This window comes from Gopherus evgoodei, chromosome 3 (genome assembly GCF_007399415.2).
Source record: "Gopherus evgoodei ecotype Sinaloan lineage chromosome 3, rGopEvg1_v1.p, whole genome shotgun sequence".
Lineage (NCBI taxonomy): Eukaryota > Metazoa > Chordata > Testudines > Testudinidae > Gopherus > Gopherus evgoodei.
This window is the reverse complement of record NC_044324.1, coordinates 195,016,967-195,038,880: the sequence shown is the minus strand read 5'-3', so window position 1 is coordinate 195,038,880 and position 21,914 is coordinate 195,016,967. Positions and strand designations below refer to the sequence as shown.

General features: G+C 40.5%; 1 protein-coding gene across 1 annotated transcript in view; it reads right to left on the bottom strand.

Moving 5' to 3' along the window:
• The window catches only part of NRXN1 (neurexin 1), a 1,285,455-nt gene that overhangs the window by 332,293 nt on the left and 931,248 nt on the right, over positions 1-21,914 (bottom strand). The window contains 1 exon segment of the mRNA XM_030557741.1: positions 21,351-21,532. Within this exon segment, the coding sequence (XP_030413601.1) occupies positions 21,351-21,532 (182 nt within the window).

Here is a 21,914-nt window from a genome sequence, read left to right as displayed (position 1 = left end):
GAGAAAACTTGTTCACCTTAGCCTCCAATGATAGAACAAGAAGCAATGGGCTTAAACTGCAGCAAGGGAGATTTAGGTTGGACATTAGGAAAAAGTTCCTAACTGTCAGGGTAGTTAAACACTGGAATAGATTGCCTAGGGAAGTTGTAGAATCTCCATCGCTGGAGATATTTAAGAGTAGGTTAGATAAATGTCTATTAGGGATGGTTTAGACAGTATTTGGTCCTGCCATGAAGGCAGGGGACTGGACTCGATGACCTCTCGAGGTCCCTTCCAGTCCTAGAGTTTATGAGTCTATGATCTGTCTCTGAAAACAGCAGTCTCTGAGGTGTAGAAGCTCCCCTCCAGTTTGCCACCTCTTACATGGGCAAGTTTCCCTTTTTAAGATCTCCCCTCCCCCCTTTCAGGTAGAGCAAGTCATACAGGTGCACCTCATTGGTGCTGAATATGCCCAGAAGAGCTTGTTAGTCTCCCCTTCCCAAAGTGAGGGTCACATCCAGTATCCTACTTTTGACAGTGACCAGAGAGATATGGCTGGTATGTTTTAGTGCCTATGAATAATGACTTCGTGGCCAGACCTTGCAAAACATATGGGCACAGAGTAGAGCAAAAAGTTTGGATGTTTAACTAATATTAATGAAATGAGAGGCCTAAAGACAAACATTTAGTGTGGAATGTCAATAATTTTCTTATCCAGCTTTGAGAAAATCTACAAATCTGAGGAGAAATAAAAATCTGTCTAGAGAGAACTTGTGTGTAACCCCTTTGGGTCCAAATATTGGTCATGATACATTCCCCACTGAACCATAGTACCAAAGGCGCTATCTCTGTTTTAGTGGATACAGATGAAGCAAATCAAGATTTTACGAAGTGATTTTAAAAGGCTTGTTAAACATCTCAGAGGGATGTAGTGGGGGATCAAACTCAGCAGAGGCATTGGGGAAAAAATCCACTGTCTTTTCAAAAATCTTTTGGGCTAGATTAAGTAAGAGATGGCACGTTGCTGCACCACCCTCAGCAGAGCTCAGAGGAAGAGGCAGGAGGATAGTCAATTACTGCAGCCCTTTCAGGCTGTAGCTTACTTCTACCCTGCAATGGTTCATCTCTACTGGCTAAGATGGAATCAAGGCTACACCCATTCTACAGCCCTCTCTAACTGCTTGCACAGGGAGCAGTGGCACAAAGCATGCAGCCTGCTTTCCTCACCCCCTGTGCTTGAGCTCTTGACATAGGTAAGCCCTGTTTGCTTATGCAGGGCTACATTACAATTTACTATTTAATAAGTAATCAAAAATCCTACACAATTAGTATCACTTCCAAAGCACACATAAGCACAAACCAGTTTTGTATGTAATTCCAGGAAATTTAAGAAGATAATGATGTGAGATATCCATCAGATACTCACTATACACATATATACATAAAACATAAGTGGGAGAATGTAAGTTGGATGATGCACAGTCTGGATTTCCAACATTGTTGCCTACTACAGGAAAAATACAGCATGCACTTCTCAATTATTTTTGGTAAGAAAAGAAATCACTACAGGGAATCAATTAGGTTTGTCAGCAGTCCAGAAAATATTTATGACTGAAAACAGCCTTTTACTAACAACTCTATGGGTCACAAGTAATAACCTTGTCATGTTGCTTCAATTCCTGATATTACACCTGTGTCAGGAAATAGTGAAGATTAATATGGTAATTTGAGATGCTGAACAATACTTCTGATACAAGACAGATAAAATGCAGTCCTGGCATGTCTCACCAGCAATTTTATTAATTATTTTTCTTCCAATTCAGTGAAAGGACGCATATTAGCAGCCCAGCTGACTTTGTTACAGTGATGAGGCAAATCCAGACCCCACTTCTGTGAATGCAGAAATCTCAGATGCAGCAGAAGTAGTGTAACTGAGTTACACAAATTGGGGGTGGAGAAGAGGATGGGAGAATTTGGGGGATATGCCCACCTTATGTAGCATGGAGCAAAGCTCCACCTCATATTCCAGCATAGTACTAAGGGCAGGGTTAGTTGATTTACACTTACACAGATCCACTAGCCATTGCATGTTGCAAAGTAGGAGCCCAGGGGACAGAAAACTTATTGCAGTCAGGGGCAGGGAGCATCCCTGTAGTTGCTCTGTGGCTTGGATTAGGAGCTGTCATAAACAGATACGTTAGAGTTAATAGAACAGAAGTACTTCATCTCTCTTTTGCCTGTAAAGGGTTAACAAGATGCATGAGCCAGGCTGTCACCTGACCAGAGGACCAATCAGGGGACAGGATACTTTCAAATCTTGAGGGAGGGAAGTTTGTGTGTGTGCTGTTAGTGTTTGGTTGTTGTTCACTCTGGGGGCTCAAAGGGACTGGATGTGCAACCAGGTTTCTCTCCAATCTCTCTGATACAGGCTCTTATAAGTTTAAAATAGTGAGTACTGGATAGATAAGGCGAGCTAAGCTTATGTTTGTTTTCTTTATTTGCAAACGTGTCTTTGGCTTGGAGGAGTTTAAATGTGTATTTGGCTGAAAGGATTTTAATTTGGTACTTGTATACTTAGGCTGGGAGGGTATTCCCAGTGTCTATAGCTGAAAGACCCTGTGCCTATTCCATCTTAAATTTACAAAGATAATTTTTACCTTTGTTCTTTCTTTAATTAAAAGCTTTTCTTGTTTAAGAACCTGATTGTTTTTTTATTCTGGTGAGACCCCAGGGGACTGGGTCTGGATTCACCAGGGAATTGGTGGGGAGAAAGGTTAATTTTCTCTCTGTGTTAGGATTACTTTCTCTCTCAGGGAGACTCTGGGAGGGGGAGAGAGAAAGAGAGGGGAGGTAAATTTTCCTCTCTGGTTAAAGATTCAAGGAGTTTGAATCACAGTAATCTTCCAGGGTAACCCAGGGAGGGGAAGCTGGGAGAGGCAACGGTGAGGGAAAGGGTTTACTATCCTTGTGTTAAGATCCAGAGGGTCTGGGTCTTGGGGGTCCCCGGGCAAGGTTTTGGGGGGACCAGAGTGTACCAGGCACTGGAATTCCTGGTTGGTGGCAGCGCTACGGGTTCTAGGCTGGTGATTGAGCTTTGAGGAATTCATGCTGGTACCCCATCTTTTGGACGCCAAGGTTCAGAGTGGGGAATTACACCATGACAGGAGCCAAAGGAACCCCCCCAAAGTACAGTCCATCTGACTGGGCTGTGCTCTGTGCTCCAGGATTTGACCCTATGAGAATAATACTTGAAAGATAAAATCTCATCATATTCAAGTATATCTAGGTTTTATTATATTAACCCCGAATTATGTCATTTTGATAGCGCTAAATAGCTTTTCTTACTATAAACAATTTAAAAAAAAATCTTCATGGCAAATATTTACTAAGGTTAATACAGCAAAAGACTCTTTTTCTGAAATAATACCAGCAGGTTTAGCTTTAGTGATCAGTGAAGGATTATCATATTTTTAAACAGAATGTAATATGCACACATCACTGTGGCAAGAGAATGTTAAGCAATGTTTCACTCTCACCCTGAAGTTATATCTGTGACCAGTGAGTTGGCCAAATAGCTCAACAATGAGAAAAAAATAAATTTACTTTCAATTGTATGTTCTTCCTCCAGCATACCCATAATGAGTTACTCAGAAATCCCACTAAGGTCAGTGCAGTTACTCTGGATTTACATCAAGGTACAATGGGATCCCGTACTTTAACCAGACTGAATGCTTTTTTTTTTTTTTTTTTTTTGGTAATGCTTGAATTGTGGGTGAAAGTGCATAGTTGATTATGACACACCCACCTTCTCTATTCTACCAGCTGAATAAAGATGGAGCATGCCAATACTGTGAGGAGCACATCAGCATTCCCCTCCCTTAGCCTGGGCACTGTCTTTTTTTGGAAATACAGTGCACAATTCTCTGCTGGTGTAAACTGACACGGCTCCAATGGAGTAACTCCAAAGGAGCCATACCAGAAGAAAATTTGGCCTTTATCTGCATTGCAGAGGCTAAGGAAATATATATACAATCCCATTCTGAATGGGAATCATGGTCCTAATTCCCTGAGCACTTCACTGAAAATCATGGAATATCAGGGCTGGAAGGAACTTCAGGAGATCAGCTAGTCCAACATGCTGCTCAAAGCAGGACAAATCCTTAACTAAATCCCCAAGTGGCCCCCTTAGGGATTAAACTCACAATGCTGGGTTTAGCAGACCAATCCTCAAACCACTGAGCTATCCCTCTCCCCCAAGAAAGCTGTCCTTCAATATAATCAAAATATTTTCTATCATCTGTTTTTTCTCAGGTCAGCATGCTGGCAGTAGTTCTATACCAGGGTTCTCAAACTGAGGGTTGTGACCCCCATAGGGTAATGAGGTTATTACATGGGGGGGTCATGAGCTGTCAGCCTCCTCCCCAAACACCGCTTCACCTCCAGCATTTATAAAAGTGTTAAATATTTTAAAAGTGTTTTTAATTTATAAGAGGGGGTCACACTCAGAGGCTTGCTGTGTGAAAGGTCACCAGTACAAACGTTTGAGAACCACTGTTCTATACAATATAGACAGGCATGGTTCCACTAATTAGGTGCCTGGACCCTGGAGAAGACATACATGTAAGATGAGGTGGTGGTCTGGGGGGGGAGGGAATAGGGAGTAGGTGGGAGGGGGCAGCGGGATGAGAAGAGGGGGTGCGGGGAGTGTGGGACGTGCAGGGCTGCGGTGGCCAGAGAAAGTGGCAAACTTCCACAACTCTGGGGCTGCGGGAGAGACGGCCCTCCTTCCCAGCGTCAGCTCTGTGGCTGCTGTGATGGGGAAGACCCCCCCCCTTCCTTCCCCGCCCCAGCTCAGAGGCTGCCGTGGCAGAGGAGAGAGGGCACATCCATTACATTAGAAATGTAAGACTACTGATATTAAAATATGAGTTGTGTGCTTTTATTTGTAGAACAAAACAAATTAATTATTAATAAGGGGTTTTTTATATAGCATTTTTATCCAAAGCGCTTTATAATAGGTAGCTAACGGTGCAAACAGCATTTGGAAAGATCATGAAGTGGTCTGCCAAGACCCTCAGCAATTTTCAAGTGGTCTGCAAAAAAAAAAAGTTTGAGAACCACTGCGCTAAGACATTGCCCAGTATTTCATGAGTCTAGAACACCAGGGCTCCTAACAATAACCTAACTTTGACTGTATAATTGCATTAATGAAAAATATGAGATTCAAACCCATTTTTTAAACAAATCAGCATAACTTGGGGGGGGGGGACAGGAGCCAAAAGGCAAACTCCTTGAAGCTGTTAGTCTCATTCAGTTCTCATTTTTAGTTTTTCATATTTTTACACTGAGCTGCATGAAAGCAAGAGTACAAATTACATTTCTAAAGGCCTTTTATCAATTCCACATCAGTCTGTGATTTTGAGAATATATTAAATGCACCACCATCTTATTTTAGCCTTTGAGTGTATATCAGGTGATTTTTTTTCCAGACAGAAGCAATTAGAGTCTTGGAAAATTGCACGCAGAATGCTCCTAAGAATTGATCTGTTGAGAGCGATTCTTGCAGTGCCAAACAACTCCAGTGTCCCATGGCACTACTGCCAGCAAGAGTTATTGCTAATTGAACAAAGCAACTTGCAGACATGTACACAAAAACCTTGCAATTAAAATACAGAGTTGCAGCATAGTTGATATCTTACCAGGAACCTACCTTGAATTTTCTATCAGGCTAAGCATGCAATACATACATACATGCTAAAAATAAAACCTTTAAAATCTAAGGCCAACTTTAATTTTATATTAAAACCCTTATTTTACAGTAGCTTTATCTGGAACTTCATGGTATTTGCATTGAAAAGTCTAAAAGCCTTTTTTGAAAATAAGCAACACAGAATCCTGTTGCCTCTTTCTACTTCCTGCGTAACAAATCAAAACTCTACAAAGCTAGGGATATTAGGAAAGGTTCTGTGGGAAGGAAATAAAATAAAACCAGCTTGTCAAATGGGACTCCCTGCTGCTGAGTACCATGTGGTGCTCTAGTGAGTTGCATCTGTTCAGCTATTAAATATGTTGGTGAATATAATATTGACGGCAGTGACATTATTAAATATGCTGAGTGGTTATTAAATATCCATAGTGTAATCTTATCACTTTTTTATTTTAATTAGTAAAAGTTACTGTCAGTAAATTCACAGATTCTCATTCTCATTGTGTTTATCCCTAAATGAGAAAGCATCGGTAGATAACCTATGGTTATGGATTCTTAAACTTGCAGCTGCCGTGCAGGGAGTACCTGTACAGGAGCTCTGTGCTATTCCCTGGAATTCTCTGTGAAGAGGAAGGAATCCTCTATATGACTCTACTAGAATTTAAAACCTTAGACAATGCTTCACAGTGAATCCTAAACTGCCACCAGGTGCTGCCATTATAAGTGCATATGAAGGAAGTAGAAAGTCCACCAAGGGCGGCAGACTGGAGCGAAGGAAAGCAAGGAAGGAAGCACGGTCAGGGCTTCTAGGAATGCACTGCGTTAGCCCATCCCCTTCACCCCCTTGTTGCCTTGGCTGGTAAGGCTATTAAGGAGAACTTAGCAGTGACCTGGCTAACGTGAAGAATTATTACAGAACTCTAGTGGCTAACCCAACCATACTTATCACAAAAAAAGACTGGAGAGGGTTGTTTTTCTTTTTTTTATAAGTTACAAAGTTATACAACCTATTTATATCTGAAAAAGAGAATGGAAGAACCATGTATTATTTGAATCACACAGCCAAAATTTGTTCTCTGATAGATGTTGGTAAGTCAAAAGTGGTTCTATAGATTTCAAGTAGACATCACGTGACACTGGTGTAAGAGATCAGAATTAGACACCAGTGACACTCGTATAAAGTGAAGATGGATGGTCCTGTGGTTAGGCAGTCAGCCTAGGTTCAACTATCTGCTCTGCCCATCACTTCCTGTGTGACCTTGGGCAAGTCACTTAGTCTCTCTGTGTCTGTTCCCCATCTTTAAAACAGGATAGTAGCACATCCCTCTCTCATAGGGGTGCTGTTGAGAATATCTACATTACAGATTGTGAGGCACTCAGACACCATGTTAATGGGGGCCATATAAGTACTTTAGCTGGATATGTGAGAAGAGAAGAGAATCAGCCTCAGTGAGCTAAACTCTGTTCTCGGTTACAGTATAAATCCATTGATTTCAGTTGAGCTACTTCTATTTTATACACTGGTGAACAGTATCAGAGGGGTAGCCGTGTTAGTCTGGATCTGTAAAAGCAGCAAAGAATCCTATGGCACCTTATAGACTAACAGTCGTTTTGGAGCATGAGCTTTCATGGGTGAATACCCACTTTGTCAGATGCATGTAGTGGAAATTTCCAGGGACAGGTATATATAAGCAAGCAAGCTAGAGATAACGAGGTTAGTTCAATCAGGGAGGATGAGGCCCTGTTCTAGCAGTTGAGGTGTGAAAATCAAAGGAGGAGAAACTGGTTTTGTAGTTGGCAAGCCATTCACAGTCTTTGTTTAATCCTGAGCTGATGGTGTCCAATTTGCAGATAACTGAAGCTCAGCAATTACACTGGTGTAGATATGAGAAGAATGATTGTTTACAGGAAGGCTGATAAATTGCTGCAACTGGAAAATATGAACCAGAATTAAGCAAAAAGAAGATTCCAGTTTGGGAAAAGCAGCAAAAAATCACACAGAAAAACTTGAAATAAATAAGTGAGCCAATCAATTAATTATGAGTTTTAATTATGCAGGTATCTCATAAAAACAGAACAGTACTGATGCAGCTTTTCATTATTAGCACAAAACTATTAACTGTCATAGCAATGCTTACTTAAAGAAATACTTGAAGCAAAGCATTTTGTCACATTGCCACTGCAGCTTTCACTTTCCAGCTCAGGGCTTGTCTACACTGACACCACTTGTGGTGGTTAGCAAAGATGCTATCAATGCCAATGGGAGAGCTTCTCCCAGCAACACATGTACTCCATCTTCCTTAGAGGTGGTAGCTATGTCGACAAGAGAAACCCTGCTGTCAACATAGTGCTGCCTACACTGGGAGTTTGGTTGTAAATTGGCACATTGTACTGCAGCCCACACTATGTCCTCATACTCATTTAGAACTTACACAAACTGCCTTAAGGAGCTAAAAATGGAGCCAAGGATATGTAGAGGATGGTGGCACAGTTGGCAGCTTACATTACGTTGTTAGGAGAACTCATGATCAGTCAGTATTGTCTAAAAACTGCAAAATGGTTCCCACCCTGTTGCATATACATAAAGATAGATATAGATAATATATGTAAGCATTTCACTTATTTTAGAGCCTCAGGACAATCTAAATGGCAGATGACTGACATTACTGTAGCAGTATGTTCCTGTAAATTGGACTGGAACAGGACATGTGGGTAGTGCCAAGTTCAAAGGTATATTATCAGCAATGACCTCCTTAAATGACTATTTTATATAAACAGGGAAGGATGATTGATCAGTTAGGTGAGTGGAGATCAGTACCATCTCCCTGGCTCATCCAGAACTTGCCCTCAACCACAGACAGCTTTTTATTCTATCAAGAATCCTTTGAATATATGGGCAAATAATTTCCAATGATTCTCTGTTTCCTCCTTTAGGTGACATCTTACCAAATTATTTTGCTCTTACAACTAAGTGATAGTCTTTAAATCTTGATAGCATGGTAAAATGGTCACTAGTGGTTGCATTAATAGTTTTTGTATGTGGTAAAATTCTGTAGGAAGTTACTGTCGACAAATTAACTTTATGAGACAAGGTAAGAAAGGTAGTATATTTTATTGGACCAACTTCTTTGAGCGAGAGAGACAAGCTTTCTAGCTAAATGGAGCTCTTCCTCAGGATGAAAGCTTGTCTCTCTCACTAACAGAAGTTGATCCAACAAAAGATATTACCTCACCAAACTTGTCTCTCTAATATCCTGGGACTGACATGGCTACAAAAACACTGCATACATAAATTAACTTGGTGTCTTTTATATTTTGGTATCTTTTGTATCAAAGGAAGTGCCATGGTAGCCAGCACAGGGAATTATGGGATACAAAAAAGAAAACCGATATATGATTGAAGCTGGAAAGAGTAAAGTCTGTTTAGGGCCAAACCCTAAGGGTGCTGACCATGTTGTAAAATTTGACCCTTTGCGAAGGAAGTGAGATAGGAAAGCAACAGAACAGAAGCCAGAAAAATAGAGCAAGGGCTGGCAGAGCTACTAACATGGGCAGAAGCTGAGGAAAGGAGGCTGAGTGGGAGAAGGGTTATTTATTTATGCATTAAGAGCAAGCTCCTGTATCCCTCTTTCTGAAGCCAGAATGTTGGTAAATATTCCACAGATGTTCATGCATTATCACATATAAACAACCCAATCAAGGAACACCTTCAGGGTAAGTCTCTTAGTAGTAACCACCTGCTTGTTTAGTTCTTTACAATGAAACTGATCTAATCAATAGTCCTGCAGGGGAAGGGGCTTCCATGTCGGTACACCACACAGTGAATATATTTATACTGAACTCTTCATTCCTCCAGCTAAGCAATATTATACAACAGGGCTCATTCTGAGGGGAAGAATCAGTATGTTGTAACTGATAGACCCCTGGAGGCTGCCACCTGTTTTCTTTAGGATGTACTGAAGGATGTACTCTAAAACAAGTTCTTAGCATACATCAAAGAGAATACTTAAAATGACAGTGAATTTGTGTTTGTGCATTTAATTAAAAAAATTCTGAGATAAAGAGAGAAATAGAGAGAGAGAAAGAATCTATCATTTAAGGCACTGGATACAGACTTTTAAGGAACTGGATACAATTCCCTTAGGGAACTGATGGGCAGCATCCCCTGGGAAGCTAATATGAGGGGGCCAGAAGTCCAGAAGAGCTGGCTGTATTTTAAAGGAGCCTTATTGAGGGAGCAGGAACAAACCATTCTAAAGTGCAGATAGAATAGCAAATATAGCAGGCGACCAACTTGGCTTAACAGTGAAATCTTTGGTGACCTGAAACTGAAAAAGGAAGCTTACAAGAAGTGGAAATTTGGACAGATGACTAGGGAGGAGTATAAAAATATTGCTAGAGCATGCAGAGGTGTAATCAGGAAGGCCAAGGCACAACTGGAGTTGCAGCTAGCAAGGGATGTGAAGGGTAACAAGAAGGGTTTCTACAAGTATGTTAGCAACAAGAAGAATGGCAGGGAAAGTGTGGGACTCATACTGAATGAGGGAGGCAACATAGCGACACATGATGTGGAAAAAGCTGAAGTACTCTAATGCTTTTTTTGCCTCGGTCTTCACAAACAAGATCAACTCCCAGACTGCTGCACTGGGCAACACAGTATGGGGAGAAGATGAGCAGCCCTCAGTAGTGAAAAGCTGGATGTGTACAAGTCCATGGGTCCAGATCTAGTGCATCCAAGGGTGATGAGGGAGTTGGCTGATGTGATTGCAGAGCCATTGGCCATTATTTTTGAAAATTCGTGGCGATCGGGAGAGGTCCCGGACGATTGGAAAAAGGCAAATATAGTGCCCATATTTAAAAAAAAGGAAAAAAGAGAATCCAGGGAACTATAGACCGGTCAGCCTCACTTCAGTCTCCAGCAAAATCATGAAGCGAAGCAGGTCCTCAAGGAATCCATTTTGAAGCACTTGGAGGAGAGGAAGGTGATCAGGAACAGTCAGCATGGATTCACCAAGAGCAAGTCATGCCTGACCAATCTGATTGCCTTCTATGACAAGATAACTGGCTCTGTGGATATGGGGAAAGTGGTGGATGTGATATATCTTGACTTTAGCAAAGCTTTTGATATGGCCAGCAAGTTAAAAAAGTATGGATTGGATTAATGGACTATAAGGTGAATAGAAAGCTGGCTAGATTGTCGGGCTCAACAGGTAGTGATCAACAGCTCAGTGTCAAATTGGCAGCTAATATGAAGTGGAGTGCCCCAGGGGTCGGATCTGGGGCCAGTTTTGTTCAGCTTCTTTACTAATGATCTGAATGATGGGATGAATTGCACCCTCAGAAAGTTCGCACATGACACTAAACTGGAGGGAGAAGTAGATAAGCTAGAGGGTAGGGATAGGGTCCAGAGTGACCTAGACAAATTGGAGGATTGGGCCAAAAGAAATCTGATGAGGTTCAACAAGGACAAGTGCACAGTCCTTCACTTACGAAGAAAGAATCCCATGCATCGCTACAGACTGGGAACCGACTGGTTAAGCAGCAGTTCTGCAGAAAAGGATCTGGGGATTACAGTGGATGAGAAGCTGGATATGAGTCAGCAATGTGCCCTCGTTGCCAACAAGGCCAATGGAATATTGGGTGGTATTAGTAGGAGCATTGCCAGCAGATTGAGGGAAGTGATTATTCCCCTCTATTCGACGCTGGTGTATTGCGTCCAGTTTTGGTTCCCCCCACTACAGAAGGGATGTGGACACATTGGAGAGAGTCTGGCAGAGGGCAATGAAAATGATTAGGGGGCTGGGGCACATGATTTATGAGGAGAGGCTGAAGGAACTGGGCTTATTTAGTCTGAAAACGAGAAGAGTGAGGGGGGATTTGATAGCAGCCTTCAATTACCTGAAGGGGGGGTCCAAAGAGGATGGAGCTAGACTGTTCTCAGTGGTGGTAGATGACAGAACACGAAGCAATGGTCTCAAGTTGCAGTGGGGGAGGTCTAGGTTGGATATTAGGAAACACTATTTCAGTAGGAGGGTGGTGATGCACTGGAATGGGTTACCTAGGGAGGTGGTGGAATCTCCATCCTTAGAGGTTTTTAAGGCTCAGCTTGACAAAACCTTGGCTGGGATGATTTAGTTGGTGTTGGTCCTGCTTTGAGCAGGGGATTGGACTAGATGACCTCCTGAGGCCTCGTCCAACCCTAATATTTTATGATTCTATATAAATCCATTTAATAAATCAGAATTTTAAAGTGACAATGTTAAGATTAAGAGACACTTTAGGAAGAGGCTATCAGGTTTAAAGAGAAACCCTGTCTATATTTAAAGGCAGATTCCTACTCTTCCACCTGCTACCCCACTGTGGTTCCCTGCTGCTATAGAAACAAATCAAGGTTCTGTTTTCTCAAATTTATGGTATATTCTGTATATCTTCTGCCTTTCCCAGTAACTTATTACATTTTTATTATTATTTATATTAAATGGTTTGACCTGACTCCCTTCTCTACTCCTAAACTTCTTAACTTACATTTAGGGCCTCAAGTTTCTGAATCGCTTACCAGTGTTAACAGTTTGGAAAGAAGAAGTTCCATTCTTTCTGCGGTGGGTTCCCCCCCGGGTGCCACCTGGAACTGGGGTACCACTGAGCTACTCCTGACCCACCAGCCTCAGCTCTCTCTTACACTGTACTGCTGTGACAAGCTGACAAGCACTCCAGGCTTCAGCCTGCACTTTCATCAGCATACATACAGGTAGGGACATATCCCGATGCAGTTACATGCAGGCAGGATCTTTGACCAGCCCTTGCATGGGAAGGCATCAGCTAGGGCACCTCCCAGCTCCTCAGGCACACACACCCTCTGGAGTATAAACCCAGAATTATACCGTCTTCCACTGCAGAGGGAACTGTACAGAGCTAAGCTCAAAAAATTCACTCCTCCCTCAATATAGAGAGGAATATGCAACAGCTTTCTCCCCTGAGTTATGATTTCCACGCACTGGTTTAGATAAAGCAAATATATATATTAACTACAAAAGATAGATTTTAAGTGACTATAAGGGATAGCAAATAAAAAAATGCAAACTGAGCTTATTATACTAAATAGATTGGATATGAATAGAAGATTCTCACCCTAAGTGATGATAAAAACAGGCTGCAGATTCTTTAGGGACAAGCTGTACAAGCTTGCAGCTTGGAATCCCCAGGTGTTCCAATCCCTTTAGCCTGGGTCCAGCACTTCCTCCAGTTCAGTCTTTGTTCCTCAGCTGTTTCCAGGAGTCTTCTTGGATGGGGAGTCAGTAAGGAATCTAGATGATGTCATTCCCCTGCCTGACATATTTTGCATATGGCGGGAACCCTATGTTTCAAAGCTTGGTTCCCACGCCAGTCTGTGGAAAAATACTGGCATCCTAAGATGGAGCTCAGCACCAGGTGACCTGGTCACTTGTCTCTGTAGAGTCACAGCAGTCATCCCCCATGGGCTGTTTGGAGTGTTTACAGGAAGGCTCACCAGATGGGAGCTAAGCTTCTCCTAAGGCCTATTGTTTCTTCCTAATGTCTCATTAATCTGAATGGGCCCTTCCCAGCCAGTCATCTAGATTGAGAGCATTTTGCTTAGTGGGCATTACCCAGGACTAGCTATATTTGAAATAGATATAGAGTCAATATTCATAACTTTGGATACAAAAATGATACATGCGTACACATAGGATAATAATATTCAGCAAATCATAATCTTTCCAATGATCCCTCACATGCCTTATCTTACATAAAACACATCATAATTATATCATTAATATCACTATGAAGAATATAGGGTGCAGTGTCACACTTACAGCTCTCACTTCTGCTGGAGCAGAAGCCCCTGGCATGTGGACTTTGCACCACTGAAGTCAATGGAAGCTTTGCCATCATATTCAAAAGGAAAGGATCAGGCCCTTATCACTGCAGCTGACGGTGGCCCACAGCATCTACAGTCTCTCTGCTACACTGGGGCTTGGACCAGGATATTGTGATGCTGAGGCATGAGGTGCACTGGCTATTTATTCAGTTTATGCTTTGGGTACAGTCTTTTTCTTTCATCACAAGGCAGGGGTGGGATTCTCCTAAAAAAATATACATTTTCTTTTCTCCTCAACTCCATAGCAAGAGACTGAAGGGAAAGTGAGATCTTCCCTCCAAGACAGGAAAGAGGAATAGGAAGATGAGGGGAGTTACTTCCTTCTACACATTCCCCTGGCTGGAGAAAACAGGAGGGGAAGGAATGGCCATGCAGAGTGAAGTAGGGAATCACATCGGGGAGAGTACAGGTGCAGTACTGTAATAACAGGGATTCATGGTAGCACCAGGGAGTGCTCTTTGAACTGCTCCATGATTAGAATCACAGCAAACTATTTATCTTTATCAGCTTCCTTAATCCTATCCATAATGTTGACTGGTCACTTACATGTCCACTGAGAATAAGCCTATTTCCATGAACCTCTCTCTGCAATTTGGGCTGATATGTCTAGCACTAACTTTGTTGCTCAAGGCTGTTTAAGGAAATATAACCCTTCTTTGAACAAGATCTTCTGGGGAATGGACTGCACATGGGACTCAAGATGAGGGACTAACAATGATCTTATATAGAATCTTTTTTTAAAAAAAAATATCTCTACTAATACCAACTAGTGTGTTATCTAAATATTTTAAAGCATAACTGTTTCAGTGATTTTTCTACAATGCCAGAGTTTTATCCTGATCAGTGATTGTTCCATTTAGCACATATTCCCTAGATTAATTCATTGCTCCCATACTAATTAACTTACATTTGTGTACAGTGAATCACATTTCTTACCTGCTAGTCCAATCATATAAATAATCCTTTGTGATTGTGTTGTTTGTCATTGTTTACTCTCCCTTGAGTTGTAGAACCATATGCAAATCTGGAAATCTCTCTTTCACAATATTCTTGTCCAACTCCTTTCTATACTAACATACAGACTGGGTGTTAAAAAATTGGGCATTCACTGCCCACAATCATTAAACGTCCTGTGGTGTTTCTCATATAGTGAAACCCACTCATAAAGTGAGTATAGTGAATACCACAAATACCACAAACAGTAAATACTGAGCTGAGACAATATGAATGTTTTCAAGACAATGCAGCAATATGTGCCTGTGTACATACACTCCTATGCTTCCGTATTGCATGTACACAACATGTATATACACTATGTATTAGTACAACCTTGCAAGAGACCTCTCACAATGTCTTAAAACAGTTTTATTGTGCATAAGGATGGCAAGTTTTTAAAAGTTATCTGGCCTTTCCAGAGGCTAGGAATGAGTGCTGGGCCCATTAGGAACTTGGGAATCTGTCCTTTCCAATGATTTAGGGCCTGTTTTCTGAGTGCTCAGCAATGCTAAAATATCAGGCCTGTAAAATATCAGGCTCCCTTTTCCCATTTTTGGCTCTGTAGGACTGTAAGTTTTTGGATTTTTAAGTCATGACATTTTTATGCATACATCAGCTATTGCTAACCCAAGACTGAATCTTAGCTATTCTGGACTTTGAGCAGGAGTAATTTTGGGAGGGGGAATTCCATATTTGGAAGGAAATGGAGGAAACACTTCTGTAGCAGTTTCTTCATCCGTCCCACCCCCCAAAAAAGATGGGCATTTGAAGCTGCTCTGAGTTTTGGGATGTTAACCATTGATGAAGAGATGAGTTAGACCCTGATTCTGACTCTTTAAATCCAGGGGGAGTTTTGCCACTGACTTCAATGAGTGTAGGATCAAGCCCTTAGAACCTAATCCAAACATACGTTAGTCAATGGGAATCTTTCCACTGACGTCAATGGACTTTGAATCAGGCCTTTCATGAGTAGTGAACCAATAGAGTGGTCAAATGAGCATAATAAATTCATTTATCATTGGACCCTGAAATTTGTCATGGATATCTTCTTCGTGTGGGTGGGTGGTGATGGTGGCGGGGGGGTTGTAACATACACAGACACATATAGGCCTGAGTCACATCTCACCCCAGTTTTACTTTGGTATATCTCCATTCACCTGAATGGAGTTTATCTTACTTTACACCAGTGTAATTTAGAACAGAATCAAGTGCATCTATACTTTATATACACAAACTCTTACGCACATTAATTTATCCATAGAAACGCTGTTTGGATCAGAGTGTGCACATACATTAGAGAGAAAAATCTACCATTTTATTCATGCTCAAAAAACTGCTTTCTAGCAGGCATACTATTTTTCTTCTTATTTGACTATTTACCTCAGTCATTAGTCTCTGATGTGAACCTTGTCAAAAATCTAAATATTATATTGAGTTTCCCTTATTTATCATGATAGCAATGCTGCATCTTTAGAGGCTTTCAGGTTAATTAAAGATGACCTCCCTCGTTTAAATCCATACTGGCTGTCTTTAATCAAACCATACTTTCCTGGATGATATGCCACCACATCCTTTAAAATAACTTCCAAGACTTCCCCAATGTACAGTATTAATCCTATTGGTCCATAGTTTCTGAGTGATCATTCTCTAGATCATTTATAAAATAACAGAATAAAAAAATCCATTATTCAGTCCCTAGCAATATCCCTTTAGTCTAGTGAAATTTTAAAAAATATTGCTGTAGTAGCTTAGGATGTGATTCTCAGAAGTGCTCAGTGCTGGCCTACCTGCTCTCATTGAAGTCAGAGTGAGTTTTGCCATTGTCTTCAATGGCAGCAGAGTCAGACCAATGACAAGTGCTGTAGATATTTGTTATCAGGACATGGTGCTTTACCTACTTATAGTGATCTACAACATTCATAACCAGCTTTTCTTACTTATGGATCACCTATCTCAGTATTATTGTAAAACCGACCAGAATGGTTAAAACTTCTTCTGTCGTAAAGGCAAAGACATAGTACTTAAAATACTATAGTCTCTTTAATTCTCAGGATAAGCTCCCCATGTTCATTTTTGAATTAGAAGCACAGTATCTGCTTGTTTATCTCTCAGTCTATTCAGACTATTATACAAAAGGCATGAATAATGAAGTGGGATATAAAAACGTCTAACTCTGCCCTTCTTGGAATTCATCTTGCAAAGAAAAAGTTCGATTCTAGTATAGAACTTAACAGCCTTTACCTCCTTGAGAAAAAAGGTCAAAAGGTCACAAGTTATATTTGGATCAATTTAAAAAGGAAACCAAAGTCTGTTATTGGAAATCTAAGCCCTTTTTCTTCACTGCTCCAGACAATAAAAGTCTCTTTGAAGAATGGCATATATCATAGTCATAAAGACCCTTATTTCAAGATTTACTGTCCCTTTAAGGCAACCTTGCAGTCTAGCTCCTGATTCCAGCCTGCTCAGAATTGTAGTCCAGGGGACAATTGAAGGCTGCAATGCCAAGGGATGCTGGTAAAAGGGGGGTATATAAACAGCTCCCTTCCCTCTTAACAGAGTGAGTGAGTGTGTGTGTGTGTGAGAGAGAGAGACAGAGACAGAGACCAAGGGCTTCTCTACATTTTGGGTGCTACAGTTGCACAGCTATGGGGCTCCGTAACTATGCTGAGGTACAGTGATAGAAAGGATTTTTCCATCACTGTAAATAATCCAACTCCCTCAATGGAAGGCAGTAGCTGGAAGATCAATGGAAACATTCTTCCATTGATCAAGCCACATCTACGTGAGGGTTAGGTCAAGAGAGCTAGTGCGCTCTGGAGAGTGAATTTTTTAAGTGTAGACTAGTCTCTATCTGGGAAAGAGCAGGAAGTGTTGGTCTCTCCAGGGAGAGCCTCTGGAGAGAAGCAGGAGCTGCTGGTAGTGTCCGTATCAAAGGCCTCGGAAGGGAGCTGGATGACTATGTAGAAGCCACCTCAGCAGGTTGGGGGGATATTTGATTATTTGAACATCTATGTATATTTGGATGGAGAGTCAGACATTGAGAGTCAGACATGGACAATCCCAAGAGGGAAGAAATCAATGAACTGTACTAGAACTATCTGCTCTTTATCCTGGGAACAGGCGGAAGAAGTGGCATTGGTGAAATGAAAGTAGACTGAGGCTTGGATGTGACATATGCTTCCTTTTCTAGGGCCCAAAACCAGAGCTATAGGACAGGAACTCCTCTTCACCTTCACAGTACCAGTCAAATGAGAAGCTGTCACAACCATAAAAAGCAATTGCTTTATTTTTAGGATATTTATGTCATGCTAATATACCTTTATTTAAAACATAAGATGCAAAAATTCCCACCTCTATGTAAAGCTCGTGCTGCAGTGGGGGTGGAATTTTATTATAATTCACCTTGGAATTTAAAATACTGGCATTGGGACTGCTAAACATCTGGTGGAGATAGAGATTACATAGTATTTGAAATGTCTCCTGTATTAACAATGGTTATTTGGGAGATACAATGATTACTTGAAATAAATTGTTTCTAGTCTAATGTCAAGGCTGTGATTCAGATGATCAGGTAACAATTTTCTAAATCAGAAATGGTTATGAGCTTGGTTTCATTATTAGGTTTATTTCTTCCTAAGGTAAACAGAATAGTATGTAGGGAAAAAACATATTAAGTTGCCCTAATCAGACTAGTGGTGTTCTCTCCTGCTTCCAGAATGAAAGACTTTAAAAGAAAGCTGCACTTATATTCCTATTCTGAAATGTCAGATGTCAAGTACCATTCCCCAGCATGCTTGTATAAGCTATTTCACATATCTGATATTAAAGTTTTTGACTAAAAGCAGCAGTTCTTAATTTTCTTGCCCATCATCATTATGAAAATTGCCCTCCTAACCCATCCTACAAATGTGTGTAATGCTTAGCCATTCAAGAGGGTTTAGGTATGCTTTGTAATACTGGAGCTTAATATCAGACATAAGAACCAGCTTCCAATGCATTTTAATATTGAGGCATAAATGATAAGAAGAGGACTTCTGTTAAAAAAATATGCCTGATTTAAAAAAGGAGGCTATGCATATATGTGCATTTATTTTTGCACAGGCATTTATTGCAAATGCCAATGTAAATCCGTTTTGCATATGTTCAATAGATTTTAGATCCACTTCTGAACATACTTGCAATAAAAGTGCATGCAAAAATGTATCAGCTGGTGCATGACCAAGATCATGTGGAGTACTGGACTCTTTCCTTCCCTGCCACTCAATCATGCCCAATGTATTTTATTTTAATAGTAAAACAGTAAAATTATTCTTGTTCATACAACATCAGTGACAGATGGAATTTTTGGATGACATAAAGCCCTAATGCTATCATTGTTACAAGTGGTTTAATCTTTCAGAAAGATTGCAGCTGCCAGCAGGCTGAAAAAAAGAAAATTTAGTCCAAAATATTATTTTACAAATGCAGTTTATATGCAGAACTCAGAGTTTATACACACCACTTCATGAAGATTTCCTAATACCTTACTGAGCAAAAACAAAATTTAGCTACAATTTTCAAAGCTGATTAAGTGACATAGGTACCTAAGTCTTGTTGACTTTCAATTTGACTTAGGCTTCTAAGTTTCTAAGGTGCTTTTGAAAATGTTACCCTCCAACTTTCTTTTAAATACTATTCTGATTCCTTCTGGGAAAATACATTCTAGTAGCATTCTAAGATTCCTCTAATACAATTAAATTACAGCGATGGCCCTTAAAAAATGCTGATTGTCTTAGGTAATTTCCATGAGCATGTATGTCCCTGCTAGAGAATACATTCTCAGCAAGGGTTTTCCCCCCATAGAAAACTCTCCTCATTTGTTGCAAGTTTTGCTCTACTGCTATCAGGGACTATGGACACAGGCCCCCAGGGCACCCAAGCACTAGCAAGTGCTAATCTGCTACCCAATGCTTTGCTAAAAACTGCTAGAATAGAAATAGAATCCTGACAGAGGATTCCAGTCCTAGACTCTGATTGGCAAAATGCTGGGGGTCCTGCTTCGTTCACAACTTCTATATATACCCAACACAAGAATCAAAAGTTGTTCATGCAATGGGGTTCTCCCTGTTAGGGCTGCTTCCCCTATAATACTTGCTCCTACAGATTTCCTGGTAACCTGACCCTGTCTGCCTCGAGACATCTGACTCCTGTTTTGCCCTCTGGCTTGTCTTGGACTCTGACCTTCTGGTATCTGACCTAGACTGACTGCTGATTCCTGCTCCAACCACTCGGTAAGACCACCCATATCCCAGTCGTGATACCTGCAAAAGAGACTGTGTCGAGACTTCCAAACATCACTGATGCCACGAGATCAGCAGGAGGCCCATGCCATTTAATGGAGCTGTATTGGCTAGAACTTCTAAAATTGGTAGCATCTCCCATGAGACTCTGAAAAAAGACTCTTCAACATGAAGGAGAGGATGCTGGCTGTATTATATTTCTGCCCGTACATTTGACCAGGCCAATAAGGGACGATTTATTTTTCCCATCCCAAACCCATCCTAGCCTGTCCATTCTTCCAACCCAGATCTCCACATCTTAGGCACGCTTTTTAGTTACATCTACACTATGAGCTAGGAGTACAAGCTACTTGTGTACAAATATTAGTCCTGGGATTGGAAGACATACTTTTCATCAAGAAAGACTTGATCTCTGCAGCTTGGGAGATACTTGCCTTGAAAAAATTGAAGTCTTGGATCTTTTGGCTTCAGAGAGAAGCCTTCTTTTGAAACTAAGATTGCACTATACAGTCAATAAAATGGCTGGCCATTAAGGAAAGGCGTGGAAAAGCTTTACATTCAATTAAGGGTTTCATTCTTTGTTTATTTGATTAAAGCAGTAAGTGAAGGAAAACTCACTCTAGAATGCAAAAGCACCTTTACCGAAACAAGAGGGCAAGGTGTGTATGTAGCAGGTAACTGAACACTGTAGTCCCTGTAATTCAGCAGTATACTCCTGTATGATTTGGGAAAGATCATTGCAGAAAGTTTTCTGAGGGTAAAAGTGTAATTGGTTGTAGATCAATAAGTAATTTCTTTCAAGAAAAAACTACTCTTGTTCCTGGTAGTATCAAGGTTCTTAAATAAAAATCAAGCTAATATATTAACAAAGTTGAGATTAATCTGAGCAACAAGATTTTATATTGCCCTAGTTAAGTTTATTTCAGCTGATCATTTATTTATGTTGCCATAAAAATCCAGATGCTTTCAATTTTGATTGCTAGCTATTTCCTTTAAGGCAACTGAAATTACTTTTCTAGACTTCCCAGTGTGACAACTGTGTTTTCTACTGAAAATTTATCTCTGCACAGTAATGGTAGAATCAGTGGACTCCTTTTAGTATTAACAATGAGTATGCTCAGTCGTGATCTTTGTAATTCCCCCAACAGATTTCACCTGAAATCCTCCTAGACTAATGCACCTTCCTCTGACATTGCTAAGTCCTGTTTTCTGTAATTAGACTGGAGCAAATAGCTATATTTGTTTGGGTATTACAGTGCAATTTTTAATTGAAAAAGCCATATAAAGGAGTGCTATATAAAGGCATTTTGAGTATGTCTGAAGTCCTGTACAGAACTGTATATTATAAGCCATAATCATTTAATTCAGTATTGATCTTATACAACAATTTTAGATAAAGAATAGTTAATAAACTGCAATACTTAGACTATAAAAAGGTATGATCATTCAAGACACATATAGAAATAACTTTCAGTTTGTTGATAATACTTACAATATGCAGCTCTAAATAGTCTCCAAGCCCAGTAGAACTGTCTACTCGTACCAAAACTGCTTCTTTTTGAACAGTGCTAAATCCTATTGCCAGTCTGTCAGCACGAGTGCTTGGCCGATCATTAGGAGGCCAGGTGTATGTGATTTGTCCACCACCTTTGCTAAAGATATATGTTGTTCCCGCTGTAAACAGAAATAAAACCATTTAGTTCATTTGCACCAGTGTCAAACTGCATGGCAAAAAATGTGCTCTACAACAATCAAAATGCTCTCTGTAGACAACTGAACTGCATAAATGAAACATAGCTATATCACAGTTTGGAGGAATCTTAAAATCTGCCAGCAACATTTTTTACAGCAAACTAAATATTATTGCTTTTTTATACAATACAGTCCATGCAGAATACAGTATAATTGCATAGTATAATTCCAAAGACCCTGGACCTGATTCAGGAAGGCATCCCTATTCAAAAAAGCATTTAAGCATGTGCTTGAAGTTAAGCTCATGCTTACCTGATTTCCTGATTCTTCCTGAATCAGGACCCAGGTGGAGAAGAAATCATGT